The sequence below is a fragment of the Leptonychotes weddellii genome, chromosome 5, assembly GCF_054177405.1.
Source record: "Leptonychotes weddellii isolate Sample4059 chromosome 5, ASM5417740v2, whole genome shotgun sequence".
Taxonomy (NCBI): Eukaryota; Metazoa; Chordata; class Mammalia; order Carnivora; family Phocidae; genus Leptonychotes; species Leptonychotes weddellii.
This window is the reverse complement of record NC_138373.1, coordinates 72,471,543-72,493,122: the sequence shown is the minus strand read 5'-3', so window position 1 is coordinate 72,493,122 and position 21,580 is coordinate 72,471,543. Positions and strand designations below refer to the sequence as shown.

At 54.1% G+C, this 21,580-nt stretch overlaps 2 protein-coding genes across 3 annotated transcripts; one reads left to right on the top strand and one right to left on the bottom strand.

Annotated features, from left to right (window-relative positions):
* Positions 1–48: 48 nt before the first annotated feature.
* Positions 49–5,421, bottom strand: PTMS (parathymosin). The gene is made up of 6 exons (XM_081818924.1): positions 5,414–5,421; positions 4,532–5,132; positions 1,287–1,358; positions 979–1,057; positions 775–836; positions 49–603 (listed from the first exon to the last, which is right to left on the bottom strand). Exons 1-6 carry the CDS (start codon positions 5,419–5,421, stop codon positions 553–555), a joined length of 873 nt encoding a protein of 290 aa, XP_081675050.1. The 3' UTR covers positions 49–552.
* A 10,366-nt stretch (positions 5,422–15,787) lies between these two features.
* On the top strand, positions 15,788–20,550 carry MLF2 (myeloid leukemia factor 2). 2 transcript variants are annotated; one of them, XM_006737849.3, is made up of 9 exons: positions 15,790–15,985; positions 16,565–16,642; positions 16,943–17,069; positions 17,326–17,361; positions 18,011–18,064; positions 18,471–18,599; positions 18,770–18,929; positions 19,538–19,750; positions 19,997–20,550. In XM_006737849.3, exons 2-8 carry the CDS (start codon positions 16,593–16,595, stop codon positions 19,723–19,725), a joined length of 744 nt encoding a protein of 247 aa, XP_006737912.1. In that variant the 5' UTR covers positions 15,790–15,985; positions 16,565–16,592; the 3' UTR covers positions 19,726–19,750; positions 19,997–20,550. The 2 variants fall into 2 exon arrangements, with proteins under 2 accessions (XP_081677250.1, XP_006737912.1); XM_081821124.1 differs by lacking the exon at positions 18,011–18,064 and having other exon boundaries at positions 15,788–15,985.
* Positions 20,551–21,580: the final 1,030 nt, after the last annotated feature.

Genomic DNA, 21,580 nt, shown 5'->3' with positions numbered 1-21,580 from the left:
TGACATCTGCCACCCCCCTCCCCCTGCCCCGGGAAAGCAGGAGACAGGTTAAAAACAGAAGCGCGACCGTTTCTTTATTAAATTATACAAAAAGGGGAGGAGAGGGGAGGGGGGCAGCTGTGGGGCTCGGCCCCAACCCTGGCCCCACCCCGGCCTGGCGCTGTCTGAGAGAAGGGGATCTGAGGGAGACCCAGGGATCAGGCAGGGTAGGGATGGACAGGACAGGAGGCTGGGATGCAGAGTGAGGAAGGAGAGGCTACCGGAGGAGGGGTCGGGGAGGGAGGGAGAGAGCAGGGTCAGGGAGAGGAGCGATTGGAGACCAGCTGGGGAGCTCAGATGGAGCAGGTCAAGAGGTGGAACAATGGCAGAGTGAGGATAGAAGGGGCAGTGTCTGGAGAGGCGGACATGAGAAAGGCTGGGGACAAAGAGGGTGGCAGCTCTGGTGCAGGGTCCAGAGCCAGGAGCCAGGTGAAGAGTGGCTGCACTCGTCTGTTCTCACCCCCACCTCCAGGCCCGGAGGGGCCTCCCACCCCCAGCCCATTGGCAGGGGGCTCATGCCGACGCCCCATTTTCTGTCTTCTGCCGCTTGGGATCCGCTTCATCCTGTGGAAGGAGAGCTGGGGTTAGCTGCAAAATGGGAGAGGGACCTCCCCCTGTCCCTGCCCTGCTCCAGCCCCCACCCGTGCACCACAGGGATCCAGGTCCAAGTCCAAAGGGCTCCCAGCCCCTGCTGCATCCCTGACAGCCCCTCAGGCCCCACAACCCAGCCCAAACCTCCTCTTCAGCAGCTCTCTTCAGCGCGGGCCCTTCATCCTCATCTTCTTCTTCTTCCTCATCTGAGGAGCCAGAAACGGGTCATTGGGGAAGGGCAGGAAGCTCTGGCACAGACCCCCTGTGGTCGCCCTCAGCCCTGCTTCAGGTCTTCAAACCCACCCTGACTCTGTTCCTTTGAGCCCAGCCTCCCCTGCGCCTCCCCACCTTCTTCTTCCCCTTCATCCTCCTCCTCTCCGTCCTCAGCAGTTTCTTCTTCTTCCTCCTCAGCTCCGTTCTCTTCCTCCTGTGGGGACCGAGGTGAGGGGGTGAGGGGGTGAGGGGCGAGGGAGGGGCATCAGGCTGGTCGCGTGCCTCCACCACCACCAATGGCAGGGGTGCAGGGGCGTCGGGACCTAAGGGTGGGAGGGGCCAGAGCGGAGGCAGGACCCAGCCCCCACCCCCCCACCCCCCCCCCCACCCCGGCAGGTAAGTGGAGGGGAACTCCGAGTATCCTCCACCTGACCCCTCCGCACCTCCACCACTTCTTTCTTTCGCTCTTTTCGGCTGGCCTTCTCCTCCACCTTCTCTTTCTTCTCCTTCAGGTCCTGCAAGAGAGAAAGAGGTCACCTTCCTGTCACCACAAATGAGCCGCAGCCGGTCCCTCTCGCCCCGTTCTCCCTCTGCAGTGATCTTAAGAGGACTGTGAGAAGGAATGAGTTGGCTACAGCAGCTCAGAGGCAGAAGAGAGGTCCCAGGGTCCACAAGGCCACAAGGGGGCTGGGACCAGACACCATCCCCAAGACTCAAGGGAGGAGGGAAAGTGATGAACACACAGGAATGGCCGGCCAACGTCACTGCTCATCACTCCCATCAAGTTCTCCAAAACCTCACGGGCTGAAGAGTTCAGCTCAGCAAAGCAAATCCCCTCCATCTGCTCACAGCCCGATGCCCCACCCCCTCTTGAGGTCCCTCCGCCTTCCTGGCCTGCCCCCTCCCGCTGCCTGCCCTGCTCTGCCTTTTGTCTACCTCTGGGGCCTTTTCCTGAGTACTCTCTCTCCTGGGCATCTCTCCCAGCTTCCCCCTCAGCCTCCTCGAATGCCTTTGTTTCTCTGTCCGTGTGTCCCCCTACTCCTCAGGCTCCTACGTGGCCAAACACGATGGGAACAGAGGAGCACCCTAGCATGATGCACACCTACTCCAAACCAGTTCGAGTAGTTTCTTCCTCCCTACACCCGGCGGGTGGTGTGGTGTGCCCGTGGTGTGTGCACTGGCATGGTAGAAGGGTAGAAGTAACCATTTCCAGGGAGAATGGCAGTACAGGAGGATAAAGGCAACATGGAAGGGAGAGGGTATTGGCCATGGTAGATGAAGACAAACAAGGTCTGCGTCCGGGCTGGGATGAGATGAGATGGTAGGTGGAGAAGGTACCTGTCTGGAGTACCCTCCCTCCTTCACCCCAGGAGCCCAGTGGGCACAGCTTTAATGTCCCATTCTGCTATAGCAGACGGGGACGCTCCTGGGTCCCTTCTCTCTGGACACCACACGGGCTCTTCCAGTTTAGATTCCAGTCCTCTTCCCAACCCCCTCCCCAAGCGCCCATGGCAGGCGCCGATCAACTGTGGATGTCCCTGTGTGATCTGATCTGGTGTTGGTGACAACTCTGCGTATCTGATTCCATGTGGATGGAAGTTTTCTTTTCTTTTTTTTTTTTTTTAAAGATTTTATTTATTTGAGAGAGAGAGAATGAGAGAGAGTGAGCACATGAGGGGGGGAGGGTCAGAGGGAGAAGCAGACTCCCTGCCGAGCAGGGAGCCCGATGCGGGACTCGATCCAGGGACTCCAGGATCATGACCTGAGCCGAAGGCAGTCGCTTAACCAACTGAGCCACCCAGGTGCCCTGGATGGAAGTTTTCTGTGTGAGTAGATCACCCTGGAGGGTGTGTCCTTTCTGGACCAGGATCAGGGACAGCAGTAGGGGTTGGTGCAGAATGGTTGACCTGGAGGGACACCCAATTCCCTTCTCCCTTTAAGGCGAACACAGGACACAGGCCTCTCTCACTCTAGCTCCGTTTCTTCCTGCCACTTCCCTGTCCTCATTTCTTGGCCACATGGTCCATAGGGCATTCCTACCACCTGGTGGGCTTTCCCCTGCATGCCGGGCCTGGAGAGCCAGGGGCTGGTCGGCTTCTCTCTGGGGGCCCCAGCACCAGGTCTGTGCTGCCCTGGCCTGAGTTTCCCATCCAGGCTGACAGAGGGAGGGAGGGAGAATTCTAGAGCGGGGAGGGAGGGAGCCTACCAGAGACCAAAGTCCAAGGGGCCGGGCCCTCTCCTCCCCTGTCCCGTCCTTCTGGTCACTGTCCTTCCATGATCCCTTTTCCAGGAGGGTATGTGAGCGAGGTCTTGTGCTAAGCAGCTCTCTGGCCTCATTTACTCAACACAGGCCCACACGCTGACACAGGCTGACACCGATTCACATGCCCGGCAACAGAGAAGCACCCCCGAGATCCGGAGACACATGGCCCGGTGTTTGGGCATTCTGGCACACACTCTCGAGACCGCACAAGAGGGCAGTGGAGCCTCTCGGCACTCACAAAGCAGCAACATGGCTCCAGAACATCCCCGTCTCCACATGCACACATGTAACTGACACGGGCAGTCCCACACACTCGCTGGATTTCAGACATACAAAGACACCTACTCAGGGAAGTCACATGCCACCACACAGCCCACCGGAGGGCCCCACGGCACACCTTATCGGCTCTCACACATAGCCCCTCTCTGCCACTGCCTTTAATCCCGTTGGTGGCCCCCTTTCACTTCGGGGGGCCTCTAGGAGACCTCTGTGACCTCCTCAACAACCAACCCCACCCCCCACCAAAGTCGGGCTCCCAGCCCCCAAACGCTGGCCGAATTAATTTCCCAAAGCGATACTCAGCAGGTTCCCTAGGGAAATTAGAGGAAGGCTGGAAGAGAAGCAAGGGCAAAGGGATGGGGCCAGGGAAGGGAGCCGATGAGAGCAAGGACGGCTCGATGCAATGCCATGCAACGCTGAGCTTCAGCTTTCTCGAAAGCGATTCTCGCCCCCTTCATGATTTTTAGGAATCCAAGACTCTTTAAGTGTGTGTAGCGGGGGGAGGGGGAGAGGCTGGAGGAGGCTATGGAGAGAAAAGAGAGCTGAAGGCCAATGGGGGAAGAAATGGATACAGACGGAAGGAAAGGAGAGAAGGAGAAAACAGACGGAGGCAGTAGCCGTCCGAGAGAAGCAAGAGGCGGTTGGGCCTCGAGGGGAGGGGCCCGAGAGCAGAGCAACCTCCCGGGAGAGTCCTGTTTACTCTGGAGGATGTCAAACCGCTTAGCAGAGGAAAGGTGAGGTCAGACTGGAAGGAGAGACGGGGAAACGGGGCGCGGAGAGAGGGAGCGGGGGAGGGGCACGGTAAAGTGAGCCGCGGCGCGCTCCGACGGGAAGCGGACGGGGTAGAGGCGCGCGAGCCGGAGCCGGGGAGGGGTGGGGACGGCGGCGGGGGCCGGGCGCGGGCAGAGCGGCGAGGCCCGAGCCGCGGCGCGCCGCGCTCAGGAAGCTAGAGGGCGCTGGCGGGAGCCGCGCGAAGCGGGGTAGGCAGCGCCGGGCAGGGGAGGGAGGGGGTGGGGAGGGCGGAGTGGGGTCCGCCGGGACCCGGCGCCGGGGCAGCGTGGGGCCGTCGGGGGCGGCGTGGGGCGCCAGACGGTGCGGAGCCCGGGGGTCGCGCCGGGTTCGGGCCGCCGCCGTCCCCGCCCGTACCTTGGCGCTCAACTCGGCCGCTGCCTCCACGCTCTTCTCCGACATGGTGCCGGGGCCGGGGCCGGGGCTGGCGGGGAGCCGGGGTCCCGGGGCCGGGACGGAGGGGCCCTGGACGGCGGAGGGTGGCCGCGGCCGGAACCTGGCGCGGTGGCGGCGGCGGCGGCGACAGCGGCAGCGGCGGCCGCTCAGCAAGCTGGGTCTCTGGAAGAGGCGGCAGAGGCGCGCGGGGTGGGGCGGGGGTGGGTCTGGAGCGGAGACCCGCAGGGCTGCGGCCGTCCGGAGGGCGGGCGGAAGGGCGGTGCGGGCGGTGGCCGGCGCGCTCCGGCCGCGGTCGCTCGGTCCTCGGCTCGCCGCCCCCGCACCAGCAGAGCTGCCGCCGACCAGCCGCTGCCGCCCCCGGGCAGGGAACCCGCTTATAAAGGCGGCGCTGCCCGACGGGAGGGGCTTCCCAGGGGTGGGGCTGGCGGGAGCGGGGAGGAGAGGAGAGGGGAGGGGGATGAAAGCGGAGGTTGGCGAGGTGGGGATAGGAGGATGAAAGCGAGGGGAGGGAGCGCGCGAGAGGCGGGAGGGAGGACAGGACCAGGAGGGGGAAATGGAGAGACTGACGGTCGCGGAGAAGGGAGTGGGGCGAGGAGGTGGGAAGGGGTGGGGTTCCTGCGGGGAGGGACCTCTCCGAATCCCGACCTACTATCTGCGAAAGTGGAGTCTGTCTTTTGGGGGCGGACTGGAGGGATGGCCAGAATCCTACTGACCCTCCCCACCCCCACCCCCAAGAAACCCTGAGATTTTGCCAAGGGATGGGGTGGGAAAACAGATGGAGAGGCCGGGCAGGTATTTGAGAAACCAAAAGCTTAAAGAAGAGGAAGAGGGTGGCGGGGATACTTCCACATCACGCTGGCTTTCCCCTCTCGTCTTGCATCTCCTTTCTCTGGGTGGCCTTAAGAGGGGATGGGAGGGCCAAAAGGGCAACCCACCCTCTGTCCTGCCCGAGGCTGACTTTTGTGAACCCGCCTGGGTTCCTCCCTTCCTGGATCTTTCTGGAGATCTAGAGGAGTCAGAGGCCCTCCAGGCTCCTTCATTCTTTTCCATCTTGGACCGCTCTTATTCGCCCATCTCATCTCACTCGTCTTTGCCTGGTCTTTTTCTCTTCATCCCTGCTCATTCATCTGTACCCAGACCCCTCCCTCACAACCATTTATCCTTCACGTCTCTCATTCTTCTGTTGCCTCTTCTCCACTTCTCATTCCCCTCTTCAACCGTCCCATCTCTGATCTCCTTCCCCCCTGTCCGGGACCACACTGTTCCTGTATCATTCGAGTCTGACACCTGGCCCTATACCCTTCGAAGATTTCCCCCAATTCTTCTCTTCAGGTCCTGATTGATCTACCTTTTCCCTCTCTTTGCTTTTCTCTTTCCTCTGCTGCCATCTTCCCCAGCCTTTCTGGATTGTATTTGCCTCCTTTGCAAGGTCTGGAGTTCCCACCCCACCCCGTTCCACTCATCCTCAGTTCCTGGCCTGCAGTCTCAGTATCTTTGGATCATTTTGAGAAGCTTGGGGGTTTCAGGAGCTGGGTGTATTAATGGTCAGGAAGGTGGATGGAGTGGAAGGCTAGGGTTTGGAAAAAGATATCCTTGGTGTGTGTGCCCTCCCATATTTGTCTATCATTATCATTATTTGTCTTATCATTTTCATTCTCTTAACAAGAAAGACACACTGATCAATCATCATCATTTGGTATCTGAGTGCTTAAATATGCCATCTTTTTGTCCTATGGTGTTCACACCTCCCAATTTCTCTTTCCCACTCTTCCTATCAGTTTCTCAGTCTGCATCTCTTCAAAAATCTTGGAGCCCCACCCAGGTTTTTCCTTGCCGGACTCTGATCATCTTTCTTTGAGATCTTTCCATCTCTATCTCAGTCTGTTTCTCTGACTCACTCACTCATGTCTTTAGCGATCTCTGACCCTCTCCATCTCTGTACTCTCCTGCTTCATTTCTCTCCCTCTCCCCTCTCCTTTACCCCCCACCCAGTCTTCCTGTCTCGCTCCCTCCCGTCAGTCTCTTTCCTCTCCCTCCCACCCTCCTTTCCTCTTCCCCTTCTCCACCTCCGAGCCCCGCCTGCCGTCTCGGACACCCTGCTGGGCTCTTACCCTGTTGCCCTGGTAACCGCCCCCCACTCCGGTCACCTCCACTCCCCTCCCCCCCCATCACCGCTACCAACAACCTCCATCCACCTTCCTCCTATTTTTCCTGAGAGCCAATAGAAACACTGTTGCCAGGTGGAATGCTCATTTGAATCAGCCAATCCAGGAGTCTAACTGCTTGCCCTGCCTTATATGGGGATTTGAGGAGGGCCACTCCCCCCACTCCAGCCCCACAGGGGACCAGCCCCTCCACTGTCCTTTCTCCCAGCCCTGGAGAGAGCCTGGGACCCTCCCTGTCACCCTCGTATAAGGGCCTGGCCTCCCATTTCTCAAACTGGGACCACCGGGGTTAGCGTGGGGAGTGGGCCGAACTGTGGGCTGGGCCTCTGGGCTGGGGGTGGGAATGAGGTGTGATTAGGAAGGGGAGGCGGAGGGAGCCGGGAATTTTGCCCAGGGAGGGGTGTCTGGGAGCGGAGGCAGCTGCAGTGGAAAATTCCAGGGAGATGGAGAGGCAGAGAATGGGAATCCTGCCCCAAGGCCCAAGGGAGTGCCTTGAGAATCTAAGAGTTTGGACACTAGGGTCCCGAGGGACCACAGGAAAAAGATCCAGGAAGCAGAAGGCCTGGATCTAATTCCCTTCCTGCACAGGGAGAAGCATCTCTTATCCTTTCCTGCCTGGTTGGACAACAGACCCGGCCTCCTGACGTCTGGGCTTCATGAGAAAGAAGCTAGAAGTGGAACTTGGGATGAATTTGGAGCGAGTGGGATGCTGAAAGCCTAACCCCATAGTCCTTAGGGTTATTGTCTGGGCCTCTGGGGCCAGTGGTGGTAAATGATGCCAGCTTGTGTGTGCTCCTTCCAGAGAACTACTTCTGGGACCTTGTAGAGGCTTTCCTATTCCTAGAGTTCCATTACTCCTCAGTCCAACTGAGAATTTCTCCCACTAGTTGAATGGGGAAACCTGGTGCTTCTTACACATTTTCTGGAGGTGGGAAGAAGGAAGCCAGTTGAGAACGAGGGAGGCATGAGCCCCCTGGAGACCATGACTGCTGGCCTGACATCCTAGAGATTTAACTCACTACTGTGTGAAAGGTGTTCAATCCTAGCTCTTGCCATCTCATTCTTAAGTGAATTCTTCCTTGTCTCCAGCTTCCTGAGTTTTTTCAGCTTGCCTGTTTTTCTGATAAGTTAAGTGCTAAGGAAGCCCTGGTGATCCTTGGAGGCACTGGACGACAGAAACCTGAAAGTTGAACCTCCCCACTCCTCACTGTACTTTTTTATCCCCATTCCACTTCCAGTATAACTCATTCTCTTATTCCTCATTTTTCATTTTCTTTTTTTTTTTTTAATCTTTTCAAAATTCAGGTCAGTGGAGAGTTGAGAGGAGAGGGACTCCTAGAGAGAGACCTAAACCAGCCTAAATTTGATCATGTTTGCGTTTGTTGCCTGCAGGAGTGTTCCTTAAGAGAGCCTCTTCACAACACTCAGGCACATCCATCAGGAACACTACCCTGTCACATTGTATTAAGTAGAGGTAAACTTTTTTCATTCTCAGTTTTCTTTTTGCCCTCTGCACCAAGCTTGAACTCTTGCACTTCAACAAACTTAGGGAGCTCCTCCTCAGTGTCAGACACTGTGCTATATGATGGGGACACGAAGCTGAAAAAGAGATGGTCCCTGCCCTCAAGGAATAGATGGAGAGAGCTCAAAGTACAGCCTGGAAAGGGACAGGCAGGGGTGCCTGGGTGGCTCAGGCAGTTAAGCATTGGCCTTCAGCTCAGGTCATGATCCCAGCGTCAGCGGGGAGCCTGCTTCTCCCTCTCCCTCATGCCACTCCCCCTGCTTGTGCTCTCTCCACCCCCCCACCCCTGCCTCAAAAAAATAAATAACATCTTTAAAAATTAAAAAAAAAAAAAAAAACACCTTTGAAAAGGGACATGCATCCAGCACTCTTTCCACCAGGCAGACAGCCCACTGTCTCCATGGGTACACTTTTCTAGAATGCCTCCCGGATCTCTCCTGATTTTACAAATCCTTATCCATTGTTCCCAGCTCGGAACAGCCTCCCGTGGTTCCTCCACCCTTACTGATTGTCTCCTTCTCCTGTGCCTAATAACTACCACGATGCTGGGCACCAAAGAGGAAGAGCTCAATAAATCATTGACTTCGTAGCCCTGGCACACCATTTTGGCCTCATTCGCAGAGCCCTCTCAACATTCTCTCTTTGAGTAGCCCCACTCTGACTTGGGGTCTTGTAACTACTGATGTTGTGGCGGCCACTGTCTTTTATGTTATCATCACAACCAAAAGTTACGTGGCTTTCCTACTTCCCTGGGAATCCTCTCCCCAGCAAAAAGAATTGGTTTTACCATCCTACATCTCCTCCAGATGTTCTGATTGGCTTTCTAATTCTCCACACCCTCTTCCTGACCTCCTTCATTTTTAGATCGAGCGTAGTTGCCACTGCCCTCCTTTCAATTTCTCCTCCTTGCATACGCTTTTCAGAAAGCCTTCACGGGCCTTCAGAAAAGTCCGGAAGGAAGATCACAATCTATAGATGCTTTCTGGCTCTGCCCAATAAAATTTACCGTGACGATGGAAGTGTTCCATATCTGCACGTTCCAATACAGTGGCCACTAGCCACGTGTGGTTACTGAACCCTTGAAATGGGGCTAGTGCAGCTAAGGAACTGCATTTCTTAATGTCATTTAATTTTAATTAAATTTAAATAGCCACCTGTGGCTAGTGGCTACCATATTGGACAGCAGCACCACTTTAGACCTCAGCCATAAACTGTCTCTTCTTTTTCCATCTTCTTGCCCTTCTCCATCCCCAGTGTTCTGTGGGTAGAATGGCGAGAGCAGCTCTGGCTGCCGTGTTGAAGGTCATCTGGGCCGCTGTTGTCATATACTTTACTGTAGGTGCAAGTCTGTCCAGGGTTCCCACACTTTTAAGGGTTAAACAGACCAGGTGCCTGAGGCAGAGGACAGAGAATAGAAATGAAAAGTCTAGAAATGAAATGTTATCTGGAGTGACAGTTAGGGACTCCTTTGGCCCAGAGGGTAAAAGACGGAGGGAGGACTCAGGAACCAGGAGGAGGCAATGACAGTGGTGCCTGAACACTTCCAGGTGACTCCAGTCTCAGGGGTCCGGTTCTTACCCTTCACAGTCTCCCTTAGCGATTCCACATGGACTTTCCTGGTTTTCCATCCCATTGCCAGCAGAAACTTCTAACGCCAGGGACTCACGATCCTCCACCTCTAGCGCTGCGACTCCTTCCTTCTGGTCATCAATCCCTCGATGCTCTGGAGCTCCTCAAACCCCACATGATCCAACTGAGATTCTCTCACTTTCCAGTTCAGTTAAAGGTACTATCCTCCACCCATTCATTCCTGCCGGGGGGCCACCCAAGACCACCTTTTCTTTCCCTCCCCAGCTCCTCTGCATCTGACTTCCTAAAGATTCCTTGAGTGCCTCCCCTTCTCTCCAAACTCAGTCCTGTCTCTGTTCCAGGGGTCAACATCACGTGCTGACTTAATTCATTCGAGTTTCCAACCATGATTTAAGAATTTGTGTATCTTGGGCGCCTGGATGGCTCAGTTGGTTAAGTGACTGCCTTCAGCTCAGGTCATGATCCTGGAGTCCCTGGATGAGTCCTGCCTCGGGCTCTCTGCTCGGCAGGGAGTTTGCTTCTCCCTCTGACCCTAACCCCTCTCATGTGCTCTCTCTCATTCTCTCTCTCTCAAATAGATAAATAAAATCTTAAAAAAAAAAAAAGAATTTGTGTATCTTCAGCACTTACCTCCCCACCCGGCATATGGTAGAAGCTCAAAAATGTTTCCTGAAATGCATAAACTGACTTTCTACCTAAAATACAAATCGACTAAAAAATAAAAATAAAATAAAATACAAATAGACTATTGTCATTTCCCTACATAAAACCTTTTGATAGCTTCCCCAGGCCTATAGGATGAAGTCCAGAAGTAAGCAGGGCCCTTCAAGGTCTGGTCCCTTTAAGCCTAACCTATATACCCTTATCTCTCAGCACTGTTCCCTCAGAAGTTTTGCTTCATCAATGTTTCTACTCCTTACAATTCTTCCCAAATGGAGCATACCTCTGTGCCTTTGCATTGATCACATTTCCTGCTTGGAATGCTCTCCTGGCTTCCCCACCCCAGCCCCCAAGTCACTCACTCCCTCTTCTGAACCACATTTACCCCTTTTTTTTTTCTTTAAGATTTTATTTATTTGACAGAGAGAGACACAGTGAGAGAGGGAACACAAGCAGGGGGAGTGGGAGAGGGAGAAGCAGGGTTCCCGCGGAGCAGGGAGCCCGATGTGGGGCTCGGTTCCAGGACCCTGGGATCATGACCTGAGCCGAAGGCAGATGCTTAACGACTGAGCCACCCAGGTGCCCCTTTCCCCTTTGATATACATCTTTCTACTGCAGCCTTCATCACAGGATTATAATCGATTCCATGTTGCCCGCCCTCACTAGGCTGTGAAGCTGGTTGGGCAGAGACCACATCTTCCTTGCCTTTTTATCCCCAGGCCCTAGCACTATGCCGGCACAGAGTAAGAGCTCAGTAGATTTTGACATGAACTGTCACACAGGTATAGCTCAAACTTCAGCCCTTAATGTCCGTGCTAATCACAAGGTCTTTTGCCCCTTCTGGATATCTTCTTGAAAAGATCAGACAATAGGAAGTTCTTAAGACTTAAAACTTCAAATTCTAAGCTGACCATTCACATTAGCATATCCACTCAAGATGGTCTAACAACTAATACCTTGCGGTCAAAGTGGGTATGGAATTCACTTATTTCTACATCTCCTCCTACTTTAGATGGTTAGCTGCTAAAGGTAAGACCATCTGGGTCAGTTATCCCGTGTAGCCACATGATCAGGATCTTACAGCCAGATATGATTTCAATATATTCAGTATATTCTCAAACCAGTACTTGTATATGGTCATTTCTTTTTTTTTTTAAGATTTTATTTATTTGACTGAGAGATAGAGAGAGCACAAGTAGGCAGAGCAGCAGGCAGAGGGAGAGGGAGAAGCAGGCTTCCCGCCGAGCAGGGAGCCCGATGTGGGGCTCGATCCCAGGACCCCGGGATCATGACCTGAGCCGAAGGCAGACGCTTAACGACTGAGCCACCCAGGCGCCCCTCTTTTTCTTTCTTTTTTTTTTTTTTAAGATTTTATTTATTTATTTGTCAGAGAGAGAAAGAATGCACAAGCAGGGAGAGAAGCAGGCAGAGGGAGAAGCAAGCTCCCTGCTGAGCAAGAAGGCTGATGCGAAGGCAGATGGTTAACCAACTGAGCCACCCAGGTGCTCCAGAATGGTCATTTCTTTCTCATTTAGGTGCCCAGGTCAAAAAATCTTGGACTCATTCTTGACTCTTCTCCCTCATACCACATCCATCCATCAGCCGATTCTGTTGACTCCATCTTCAAAATATATTTAGAATCTGACCACTCTTCCTCTGCTGTTTTGAATCTACTCTTAAGGCATCACAGGGTCTCACCTGGATTATGGCAACAGCATGCTAATAGGTCTTTCTGTTTCTGCTGCTGTCCCCCCAATAGTCTATTCTCCATACAACAGCCAGAGTGATCCTTCTGTAGGTCTTAAAAAGTCCCACATGATCTGGCTTCCTTCTTTCACTGTGACTTGTCTCTTACTACTGTTCTTCCTTTCATTCACATCAGTCTAGTCACATTGGCTTCTGTGTCATCCCTTGAACACACTAAGCATACTTCTGCCTCAGGGCCTTTGTACTTACTGTTTCCTCTGCCCAGAATGCTCTCACCTCAGCTTTCCTGAGCTTGTTAGGTCTCTGCTGCAATGTCATCTGATCAGTGAGGACTTCCCTAGTCACCCTAAAAAGCAACTACCACTTCCCAACCAATAGCCTATTCCTCTGTCCCCCTTCTCCCGTGCTTTATTTTTGTCTGTCACTACTGTATCTCCAAAGCCAGGAATATTACCTGACACATAGTAGGCATTCCATAAATATTTGTTGAGTGATGTGGATATGAAAACAAGCTGAAAAGTTGATTTTTTAAAAATGCTCTTGAGGGGGGCGCCTGGGTGACTCAGATGGTTGGGCGTCTGCCTTCTGCTCAGGTCGTGGTTCCAGGGTCCTGGGATCGAGCCCCGCGTCGGGCTCCTGGCTCGGCGGGGAGCCTGCTTCTCCCTCTCCCTCTGCCTCCCCACCCACCCATGCTCTCTCTCTCGGTATCTCTGTGTCTCAAGTGAATAAATAAAATCTTAAAAAAAAAAATGCTCTTGAGGGGCACCTGGGTGGCTGAGTCATTAAGCATCTGCCTTCGGCTCAGGTCTTGGTCTCAGGGTCCTGAGATCGAGCCACACATCGGGCTCCCTGCTCCGCGGGAAGCCTGCTTCTCCCTCTCCCACTCCCTCTGCTTGTGTTCCCTTTCTCGCTGTGTCCCTCTCTGTCAAATAAATAAATAAAATCTTTAAAAAAAATGCTTTTGAGTCACTTTTTAATCTTACTCTGACCTGGTGTCCACAGTACAACTCAATCTAGGGCAACTCAGCACTAATTTTCAGGCTTTTTCTCTCTTCCTTAAGACATATGCCCGTATTCATACACACATACACTCAGTCACACCCATTCACTTTGGCTCAGGCAGGAAATCCAGTCTCCCCTAACTCGCACATCATTGCCCCATCCTCACTCTGTTCCAATATCCAACTGTCTTGGGATTGCCCCAAATGTATGACCTCACATCTAAAGAGGGTCCCTTTTCTGGCCCAGCTCTACTCTCACAAGGACCTTCTGACTTTGACTCCATCCGATAGAGCAGCGAATGTGAAGAACCACGTTGTTTCTCTTCCTTCCCCAAATCCTATCCTCCTTCGTTAAACCTCACTCCTGGCAGGGCCCACTCTCCCTCCTACAACTTATACAGGACACTCCAGTGACTCAGAAATTTCTGTTCTTCAGAGTTCATTGGACAGAGAAGGAAGGAAGGAAGGAAGGAAGGAAGGAAGGAAGGAAGGAAGGAAGGAAGGAAGGAAAGAAGGGAGGGAGAGAGGAAGGGAGAAAGGGAGGGAAGGAATGGGAGGGAGGGACAGGAAAGGGAAGGGAAGGGAGAAGGGAGACAGACACAAACTCTGGTTGTGGGGGACATAAAAATTACTTGTAAAATTACATTCCTTCCATTTTTGGAGTAGATGGTTGCGTATGTGGTATGTCTCTGGGGACTCTGAAAATTACCTCTTGCACTTCCTTCTTCAACCCCACCTATTCAAGAATTTCTTTTTAACCTCAGACAAAGCCCAGGTTTGGGACTTTCTCTCATAGTTAGAAGCTAAGTTGTAATTTGTAAATACTCCTAGGCGAGGTAATACACCGATTTAAAATCAGGCAAAGGTAAATATGACTGATATCTGGTATTTATGTTTTATAAGGAAGGGGAGAAAGGTTCCTAGGCACCTAAAGGCAGTAGGTAGAGAGTACCAAGGAATGGAGAAAGGAGGAGGCCAGAAGCTAAGTTGTATCTCCTATCCAATTCTGTGAAGGTTGGACATTATGGAGAAGCTGGAAGGTGAGGGACCACACTTACTTAAGCCTGGGCCACAGGACTCTCACTGAGAGAATACCTGATCACATGTCAAACTGCCTTTGAGGCAAGAGGAAAAGGGGCAGTTGCAGGGTGGGATGTCCAGACACAGAGGATCTGGAGAATAAATTGAAAAGATTTAACTAAGTTCCCCAGAATTATCAATGAAAAGCAAATTTTCTTTTATTCTGTCTTCATCTTTGTTTGGTTTTGCCAGTATGACAGCTTCTAAATTATCTGTTCCCCTCTGTCTCCACTATTGTTTTTCCCTCTTTAATGATGATCAAGTCCAAAGAAACCTGAGAAGCCCTGCCCCCAGTACCTTTTCCTGAGTCACCAGGGACCCCCCCCTTCACCCCTAAGGAAGTATTGGGAACAAGTCTTTGGCATTGCCAGGCTCCACATAGCACTAATATGGCTAGCAGCCAGAGTAAAGAACCAGGGAGAGCTAGAGTTTGGATGGGTCTGGTTTAAAGTCCATCGTAGACGGTCCAAATTCCCCTGACACCCTGGGGGAGGGCGCTTCTCTCCAGTTGGGCCAGATTTTATGCAAGACATTTAGTATGTCAAAGTTTCAATATTTGGCCTTGGAGTTGGGTCTTCTGGGTCTGATTTCAGCTCCGCCCCTGGGTGATCCTGGTTAATGGAGCTCTCCACCTCTTTCTTCTCCCAGACTTTAGACCCTTGACCTACCTACTTGACTAGAGGCAAGAAAGATCAGTGTGGGACTGAGAGTTCTTGAGGACACAGCAGTTAGAAAAAAACAAAGGGGAGAGACTGGCACTAAACTAAATGATTTCAGAACGACAACTTTTGCCCAGACCGACCCTTCACACAGGGTAACTGAGGGGTCTAGGAACCTCGCCAACGCCGGTTCCCGAAGACCTGTAGTTCCAGCCTGGCCGAAGAGCGCCACCTGGCGGCCTGCCCTCCCAACCTGGAATCTCTTCGGCCCCGCCGGAGTTCTCGAAGCCAGAGCTAGACTGGGGCAGAACTGTCACCTCCCCCTCTACGTCATTCCGAGGACCCCGCCCCTGCATGGAACGCGCCTCCTCCCGATGGGACTGGCCCTTAGCGCCTCCCCCGCAGAACGGCCGCCCTTCCTCCCTCTCGGGCTGAACGCCGCTCGGGTAGAAAATCTGCTTAATGTTCCCCCCAGGATCCGCCCCACCTCGTCGCCCACAGGGAGCCCGCCCCTCCCCCCCCATGGGAATCTGCCCCTCGTCCTCTTCCTTCCCCTGAGGGAACGTGCCGCACCGCCCTCCCCCGCCCAGTCCCTCCCGAGGAAGGGGCGCCCCTGCTCTTCCCCCGCACCCTCACAGGGAGCCTCTTCCTGTCCACAGAGCCCAAATCCAGGTTGGCGATGAGGCCTCCCCTCCCCTGGTCCCCCGAGGGCCCCGCGGCCCCACGCTCCGCCGCCCCGGGAGCTGGCCCCAGCCCTCTCCTCTCGCCCGCCAGTAGGCGGAGCTCCGCGGGCCCGGCCCCGGGGCGGGCTGTCCCATCGTGACGTCACTTCCGTCCGGGCCTGGCCGTGGTTCGGGCTCCGTGGGCCGACGGGGGGGGTACGGAGGTGGCAGCCGTGGGAGGAGGCGGCGCGGGAGGCCGAGGAGAGCCAGCCCGGACCAATCCCGCGTCCCGGGCCGCAACCCCCGATCCTGCAGCGCACCGAGAGGCGAGACCGGCCGGATGGGCCGCTGAGCCCGAGTCGGGGACCGGTGAGGCTCGAGCAGAACGGGCGGCTGGGGCGGGAGCGGGCCCGCGGGGCTGCGGGGTCTGGGAGCCTGGGATGCGGGGAGGGGAGAGGGCCAGGCCCGCCGCTCCTGCTCGCTCGGCGGGGAGGCGGGGGCCGGGGGAGCGGCGGGCAGGGGCGGTGGGGATAGTGAGGCCCGCCCGGGGGAGGCCAGGCAGGCGGCTGGGGGGTGAGAAGGGGGCGAGGTGGCTGGGGTCATTGCTGGAGCGAGGGCCAGCCTTCGGGATTCGCATCCGGAACAGTGGCGTCAGGGGGAGGGGGGGATGCTCCTGGCCAGGGCTCTGGGGAGAGGATGGCTGTGAGTGGGGAGAGGCAGAAAACTGCGAAGCTTGGAAAATTTTTCCACGGCCCTCCTTGAGAGGTTTGAAGAGCTCTTCTCTCCCTTGAGGGTGCTGCCGAACGCCACCTGGAGAAGGGTCTCACTGGAGTTTGCGGGGGTCGGTTACAGCATTTGGAAGGGACAGTGTTCTGAGAGACCCCACACTGAGCCGGGTGTGCAGAAGCCTGGCTACCTCCGAGTATTTGAGCCTCCACATCTTTACAGTGTGGAGCCCCCTGGAGCTAAAATCAGGATGTTCCGCTTCATGAGGGACGTGGAGCCCGAGGATCCCATGTTCCTGATGTGAGTATTCCCTCCCCCTCCTGTTCTAGAGCGCTCATCCTACTCCACTTCAGGTCTCTAAGTAGTTCAGACAGACATCTGGGTTCCCATTGCTGGCATTGGCTGGAACCAGCTGGATACTCAGCTCCAGCTCAGACTTAGAGAGGAACTAGGCATCTGTGCCACTGTTTCCCTAGGACTTTTCCGTTTTGCCGGGGCGGGGGTGGGAGGGGTGGGGGGGCGGGGGGTGGGGGGTGGGGTTTGCAGGGGTTGTTGACTGCTTGGCCCTTCAGCCGTCTACACTGTATACTCACTCCACAGGGACCCCTTCGCTATTCACCGGCAGCATATGAACCGAATGTTGTCAGGTGGCTTTGGGTATAGCCCCTTTCTCAGCATCACAGATGGTAACATGCCTGGAACCAGGCCCGCCAGCCGTAGGATGCAGGTAATGGTGCTGTGACATGCCTGAGACCCAAAGAAATGCTGGAGGGTGGTTAGTAAAGTTCTTGATTTTTCTTGCACTTCAGCCAACTTAGCAAGTGGAGTGATCTTTTTTAGGAGTGGGGGAAGGGGTCTGGCAAAAGGGCTCTGTGATCCCCTTTTGAGAGGAGGATGGAAAAAAAGCTGAGGCCAGGGGCTCGGTTTGCGATTGTAGTGAGATAGGACGTGGTCTCTAATTTGTTCTTTATGTTTTCCTGTAGGCTGGGGCTGTCTCCCCCTTTGGGATGCTGGGAATGGTGAGTCCTAATGTCCTTGTGTCCTTCCATTCTCAAACACACTGTATACCCTTAGATGTTATTTCCAAATGTGGCTCTCTGGAATAGCCTTATGGGTAACCCTAGAATCTTTTTATAGTGCTCACAAAGCTCTGGGCCTGTTGTGTGCTAGGAGTCCTGTGGGTTAAAGATGCTAACTTCTTGATTCCTGCATTCTAGGAGCCATACCTATTAGGAAAGTGTAATTGCCTGGCAAAGTTTGTCTTTCTGAGGATGGAGGTGCAGTTGAAGGGCCAACAAAGATGGCTTTTAGAAGTTTTTTGTTGTTGTTTTTACAGTTTTATGGCCAACCCTTTTATAGGTTGGAATCCATTACTTGGGTGTGCTTCCTAAAGATAGGAGGAAACAGGACAGTCGGGATAAAGAAAATTGGATCAGAGCAGCCGTAGAGACTGAGGAGGAAGGCAGCAGTAGTAACACAGGAAGGGAAACACAAAGAGAACATTCCATATTCTGGTCATGGCTAATGAAGAGACCGAGCAGTTGCTGCGTGTGGAGGAAGAAGAGGAAGGGAACGTGTAGCCATGTGTCTGTCTAGAGGGTACCTAAAGGAGACCATCTGAGCACTGACGTTGCTTTCCTGACTCTCTCTTCCATCTCTTTGCTGCAGTCGGGTGGCTTCATGGACATGTTTGGGATGATGAACGACATGATTGGGAACATGGTGAGGCTCTTGCCCCATACGCTCTTGCAGTCTTGTGCTCCGTGGTGGCTGGCAGCCACCTGAGTCCTGAGTCCTCTGGGGCAGGGGCAGGGAAGAGTGTGCTGGTGAAGGGCTCAAGCTGGATGAAGTCGCGGAACCCAGAGGCCACTGGGTTCCCTTACCTGCTCTCGTGCCTGGGTAGCAAGCACGGGCAGCGATCTTCTTCAGTGTGCAATTAAGGCTCCACGTCGTCAGGTCCCTCTTGTTTGTTGTTGGACTCCGAGGAACTGGGGGGGCACTGATGAGTCCTGATGTTTTCTCGGTTCCCACGTTTTGTGAGAGAGCTGTGGACAGGAGCAGGCAGCGGATGTGTGGGACCCCTCCCCCAGAGGGGCCATTCAGTCCTGCCCTACCTTTCCCTCCTCAGGAGCACATGACAGCTGGAGGCAATTGCCAGACCTTTTCATCCTCCACTGTCATCTCCTACTCCAACACGGGAGATGGTGCCCCGAAGGTCTACCAGGAGACATCAGAGATGCGCTCAGCTCCAGGCGGGGTGAGTTGGAGGGCCTCTCATTTCCCAGAGCAGGCAGAACGGAATGGCATGCCCAGAAACCCGGGCTTCCTTTTTCAGGACTGGGTTGTGGGTGGTTTGTCTCTCCTGGCTTGGTGTCGCCAGGGCTTTGGAAGGGGTGGCTGAGTGTGCCGTGTTCTGCCTCATCCCAGATCCGGGAGACCCGGAGGACTGTACGGGACTCAGACAGTGGGCTAGAGCAGATGTCCATTGGGCACCACATCCGAGACCGGGCTCACATCCTCCAGCGCTCCCGAAACCACCGCACAGGGGACCAGGAGGAGCGGCAGGATTATATCAACCTGGATGAGAGTGAGCCTGCCTTCCCACTCCATCACCCTTTCTGACTCCTGGGCCAGTAGCCCCCGAGCCAGTTCCTGTGAGCTAGGAGATAGAAACTTTCTCTCCCTACCTCTGTAGATATTTCTTGGTAAAGTTAGGGGTGGGCCCTCTGGTCTTACCTCACTTGAGCCTTGTTGTCAGCTTCAGGGGCTAAGTCAGGTGCTGGCAATGTCCTTACCAAGGAGGGGCCAACTGTCGGGATCAGTTTTTTCTTCCCTCTGTTTTTTTTTTCCCCCCAAGTCAACAGATATTTATTAAATACTTACTGTGTGCCTGGGATGATGCTCCTTAACTTAATAAGTATGCCGTTCCTAATTTCTTTCTTCAGTAGTCATGCCTCAGGCTTGCTGGTGGCTTCCATATTGGAATCACTATTGGCTTATTAGCTAGTGGAACCATACTGAACCCCAAAATACTAAGAAAAGAAATTGCTGCTCTCCCTCAACACATCCCCACACGTAACACTTTCAACCTTTGCCCTGTCTCTTCATCTTAGAAGGCTGTGGCTCACTCTTGCATCTGCTTCCAGAAGCCAGCCTATCAATTTCAGTTGTCACGTCTGGTCTCTGTGCTCTTAGGTGAGGCCGCAGCGTTTGATGATGAATGGCGGAGGGAGACATCCCGATTCCGGCAGCAGCGCCCTCTGGAATTTCGACGGCATGAGGCTTCAGGGGGTGGGGGACGAAGGGCTGAGGGGCCTCCCCGCCTGGCTATACAGGGACCTGAGGACTCCCCCTCCCGACAGTCCCGCCGCTATGACTGGTGAGGGCCCTAGGCCCTCAGCCTCTCTTGTAAGTATGGAGGGGGAGGAACAGGCAAGGTGTGGAGCACGGAGGGGGGTTGAGGAGCATACTGTGCCAGGCCTCTGCCACGGGGCAGCAGCAGTCCAGGTGCGCGGCAAATGCTGCCTTCGGTGGTAGTTTTCTTCGGTATAGAAAGAGAAGAATGCTCTCACTGCAAGATGGGATTAAACCCGACTCCTGGCTTTTATATTTTGTCTTTCTTTTGACTTGTGCTCTTCTCTCTTCCCCTTCCAGGTACAGGCTGAGAGGCTGAGAAATCATCCCCTGAAATAACTTTTTCCTCTCCAACTCCCACTCCCAATTTAATATTAAATTAACAAGCAAGCTGGCCCCCACCTCTCCCTGGGGGTCTCAGGGAGAACCTTTCACTGCCCCCTTTACCTACTTTTTCCTTCTTTAAGCCCCTACCATGATGACTCCACTTCTCCTGTATCTGCTAACTTGATTTTTCATTTTGCTGCTCCATCTTTGAACCTCCTCACCGTCCCCATTCTACCCTTGTCATGCATTGAAGGGGCTTTCGGGGTGAGCTCTGGGTTTAGGGGCTTCCTCCATCCCTCAGCTACCCTGGATCTTTGCCCACCTCCTCCTCAGATTCCCCCTTGCAGGGGCCATAGCCCTCATCCGGGGCTGTTTGTGGAGGGAGAGGACTGGCTTCCAACCTTTCCTCCCTTCCCACCCCTGCACATCACAGAACTCTTCCCTATACCTTTCTCTGCCTTTATTTTTTGATTTGTGCAACTTGTAACTAGGTGTTTATGGAATAAAGGAGAATGGAAAAAAAAAGACCAAGGAGGATTCTGGCTTTACTTTTGATCTTGTCCCCGTTCAATTTCAACCCTCCTGTCTCCCAGTCCCCTTCTTACCTTCCCTCTGTCTCCACATGTGGCCTTCTGAACTTGAGTTCAAGCCCAGTACCTCAAATGACAGTGGGACTAGAGCCCTGGCAGATGGAAAGCAGCAGCGGAAGTCAGCAGGACTAGGGCTGGTGGGTGAAAACGTTAGCCGCTGCCTTGTGGCTGTCTCCCTTGCTTTTGCTGTCACTTCACACGTCGGGGGCAGTGTAGGGCATATCTCCTAGGCGCCTGGGGAGTTTGCTGCCCCTTGACCCTTGGGCAGAGTTTGTCCCCCGGACTGTGGGTGGGAACGCTTGTGGTACCGAGCAGGAAGGCCCAGGCCTTCAAGGGGGAGGCACTCTGGGGTCGGTAATGTTCTTCCACCCTCAGTTGTTGAGAATTTGAGCCCAGGGAAGGAGACCAGAGAAGAAAACTAATCTGGAACCTGAGCGGTACTAGAAGGGCATGAGGTGCTCAAATTTCTCAAGATGTTCACTCTTGCTTGACCTGGCCCGGCCAAATGGGTCACTCTGTTCTTGGGAACTTATTTAATGATGGTGGATGCGTGTAAGGGTCTGATGGTGGGTTCTTTATAAAAATCTTCAGTTCTTTTCAGTTTGTGGTAAATCAAAGTGAAAAAACAAAACAATGGGGGTGCCTGGCTGGCTCAGTAGAGCGTGCGACTCTTAATCTTGGGGCTGTGAGTTTAGGCCCCATGTTGGGTCTAGAGCTTACTTAAAAAACACACACAACTCAAGGCTTTGGCTCTTCTCAAGGAAGGGAGGACCTTTTCCATGTCCTCTGCGAACAAACAGATTCCAGACATCTGTCTAGTTGCTGAATGAGCAGAGGGATGAAGTTGAGTGCAATAACTGGGCACTGACTCTGTATTTCAGGGCAGGTGCCAAATCTCATTCAATAGGGCTGGTGAAGATGCATGAGCAGGGTTAAGGGAATCAGCCCGGTGGCTGAAAGAATCCAG

Bases quoted from the DNA above. Each gene is read 5' to 3' on its own strand.
- PTMS (XM_081818924.1), bottom strand. The intron at 1,359-4,531 runs GTACGGGCGGGG...TCTCTCTTGCAG, and splicing joins CGGCCGAGTTGAGCGCCAAG to GACCTGAAGGAGAAGAAAGA. The intron at 837-978 runs GTGGGGAGGCGC...CTGGCTCCTCAG, and splicing joins GGATGAAGGGGAAGAAGAAG to ATGAGGAAGAAGAAGAAGAT.
- MLF2 (XM_006737849.3), top strand. From the start codon at position 16,593: ATGTTCCGCTTCATGAGGGACGTGGAGCCCGAGGATCCCATGTTCCTG. The intron at 16,643-16,942 runs GTGAGTATTCCC...CTCACTCCACAG, and splicing joins GAGGATCCCATGTTCCTGAT to GGACCCCTTCGCTATTCACC. The intron at 18,600-18,769 runs GTGAGTTGGAGG...GCCTCATCCCAG, and splicing joins TGCGCTCAGCTCCAGGCGGG to ATCCGGGAGACCCGGAGGAC.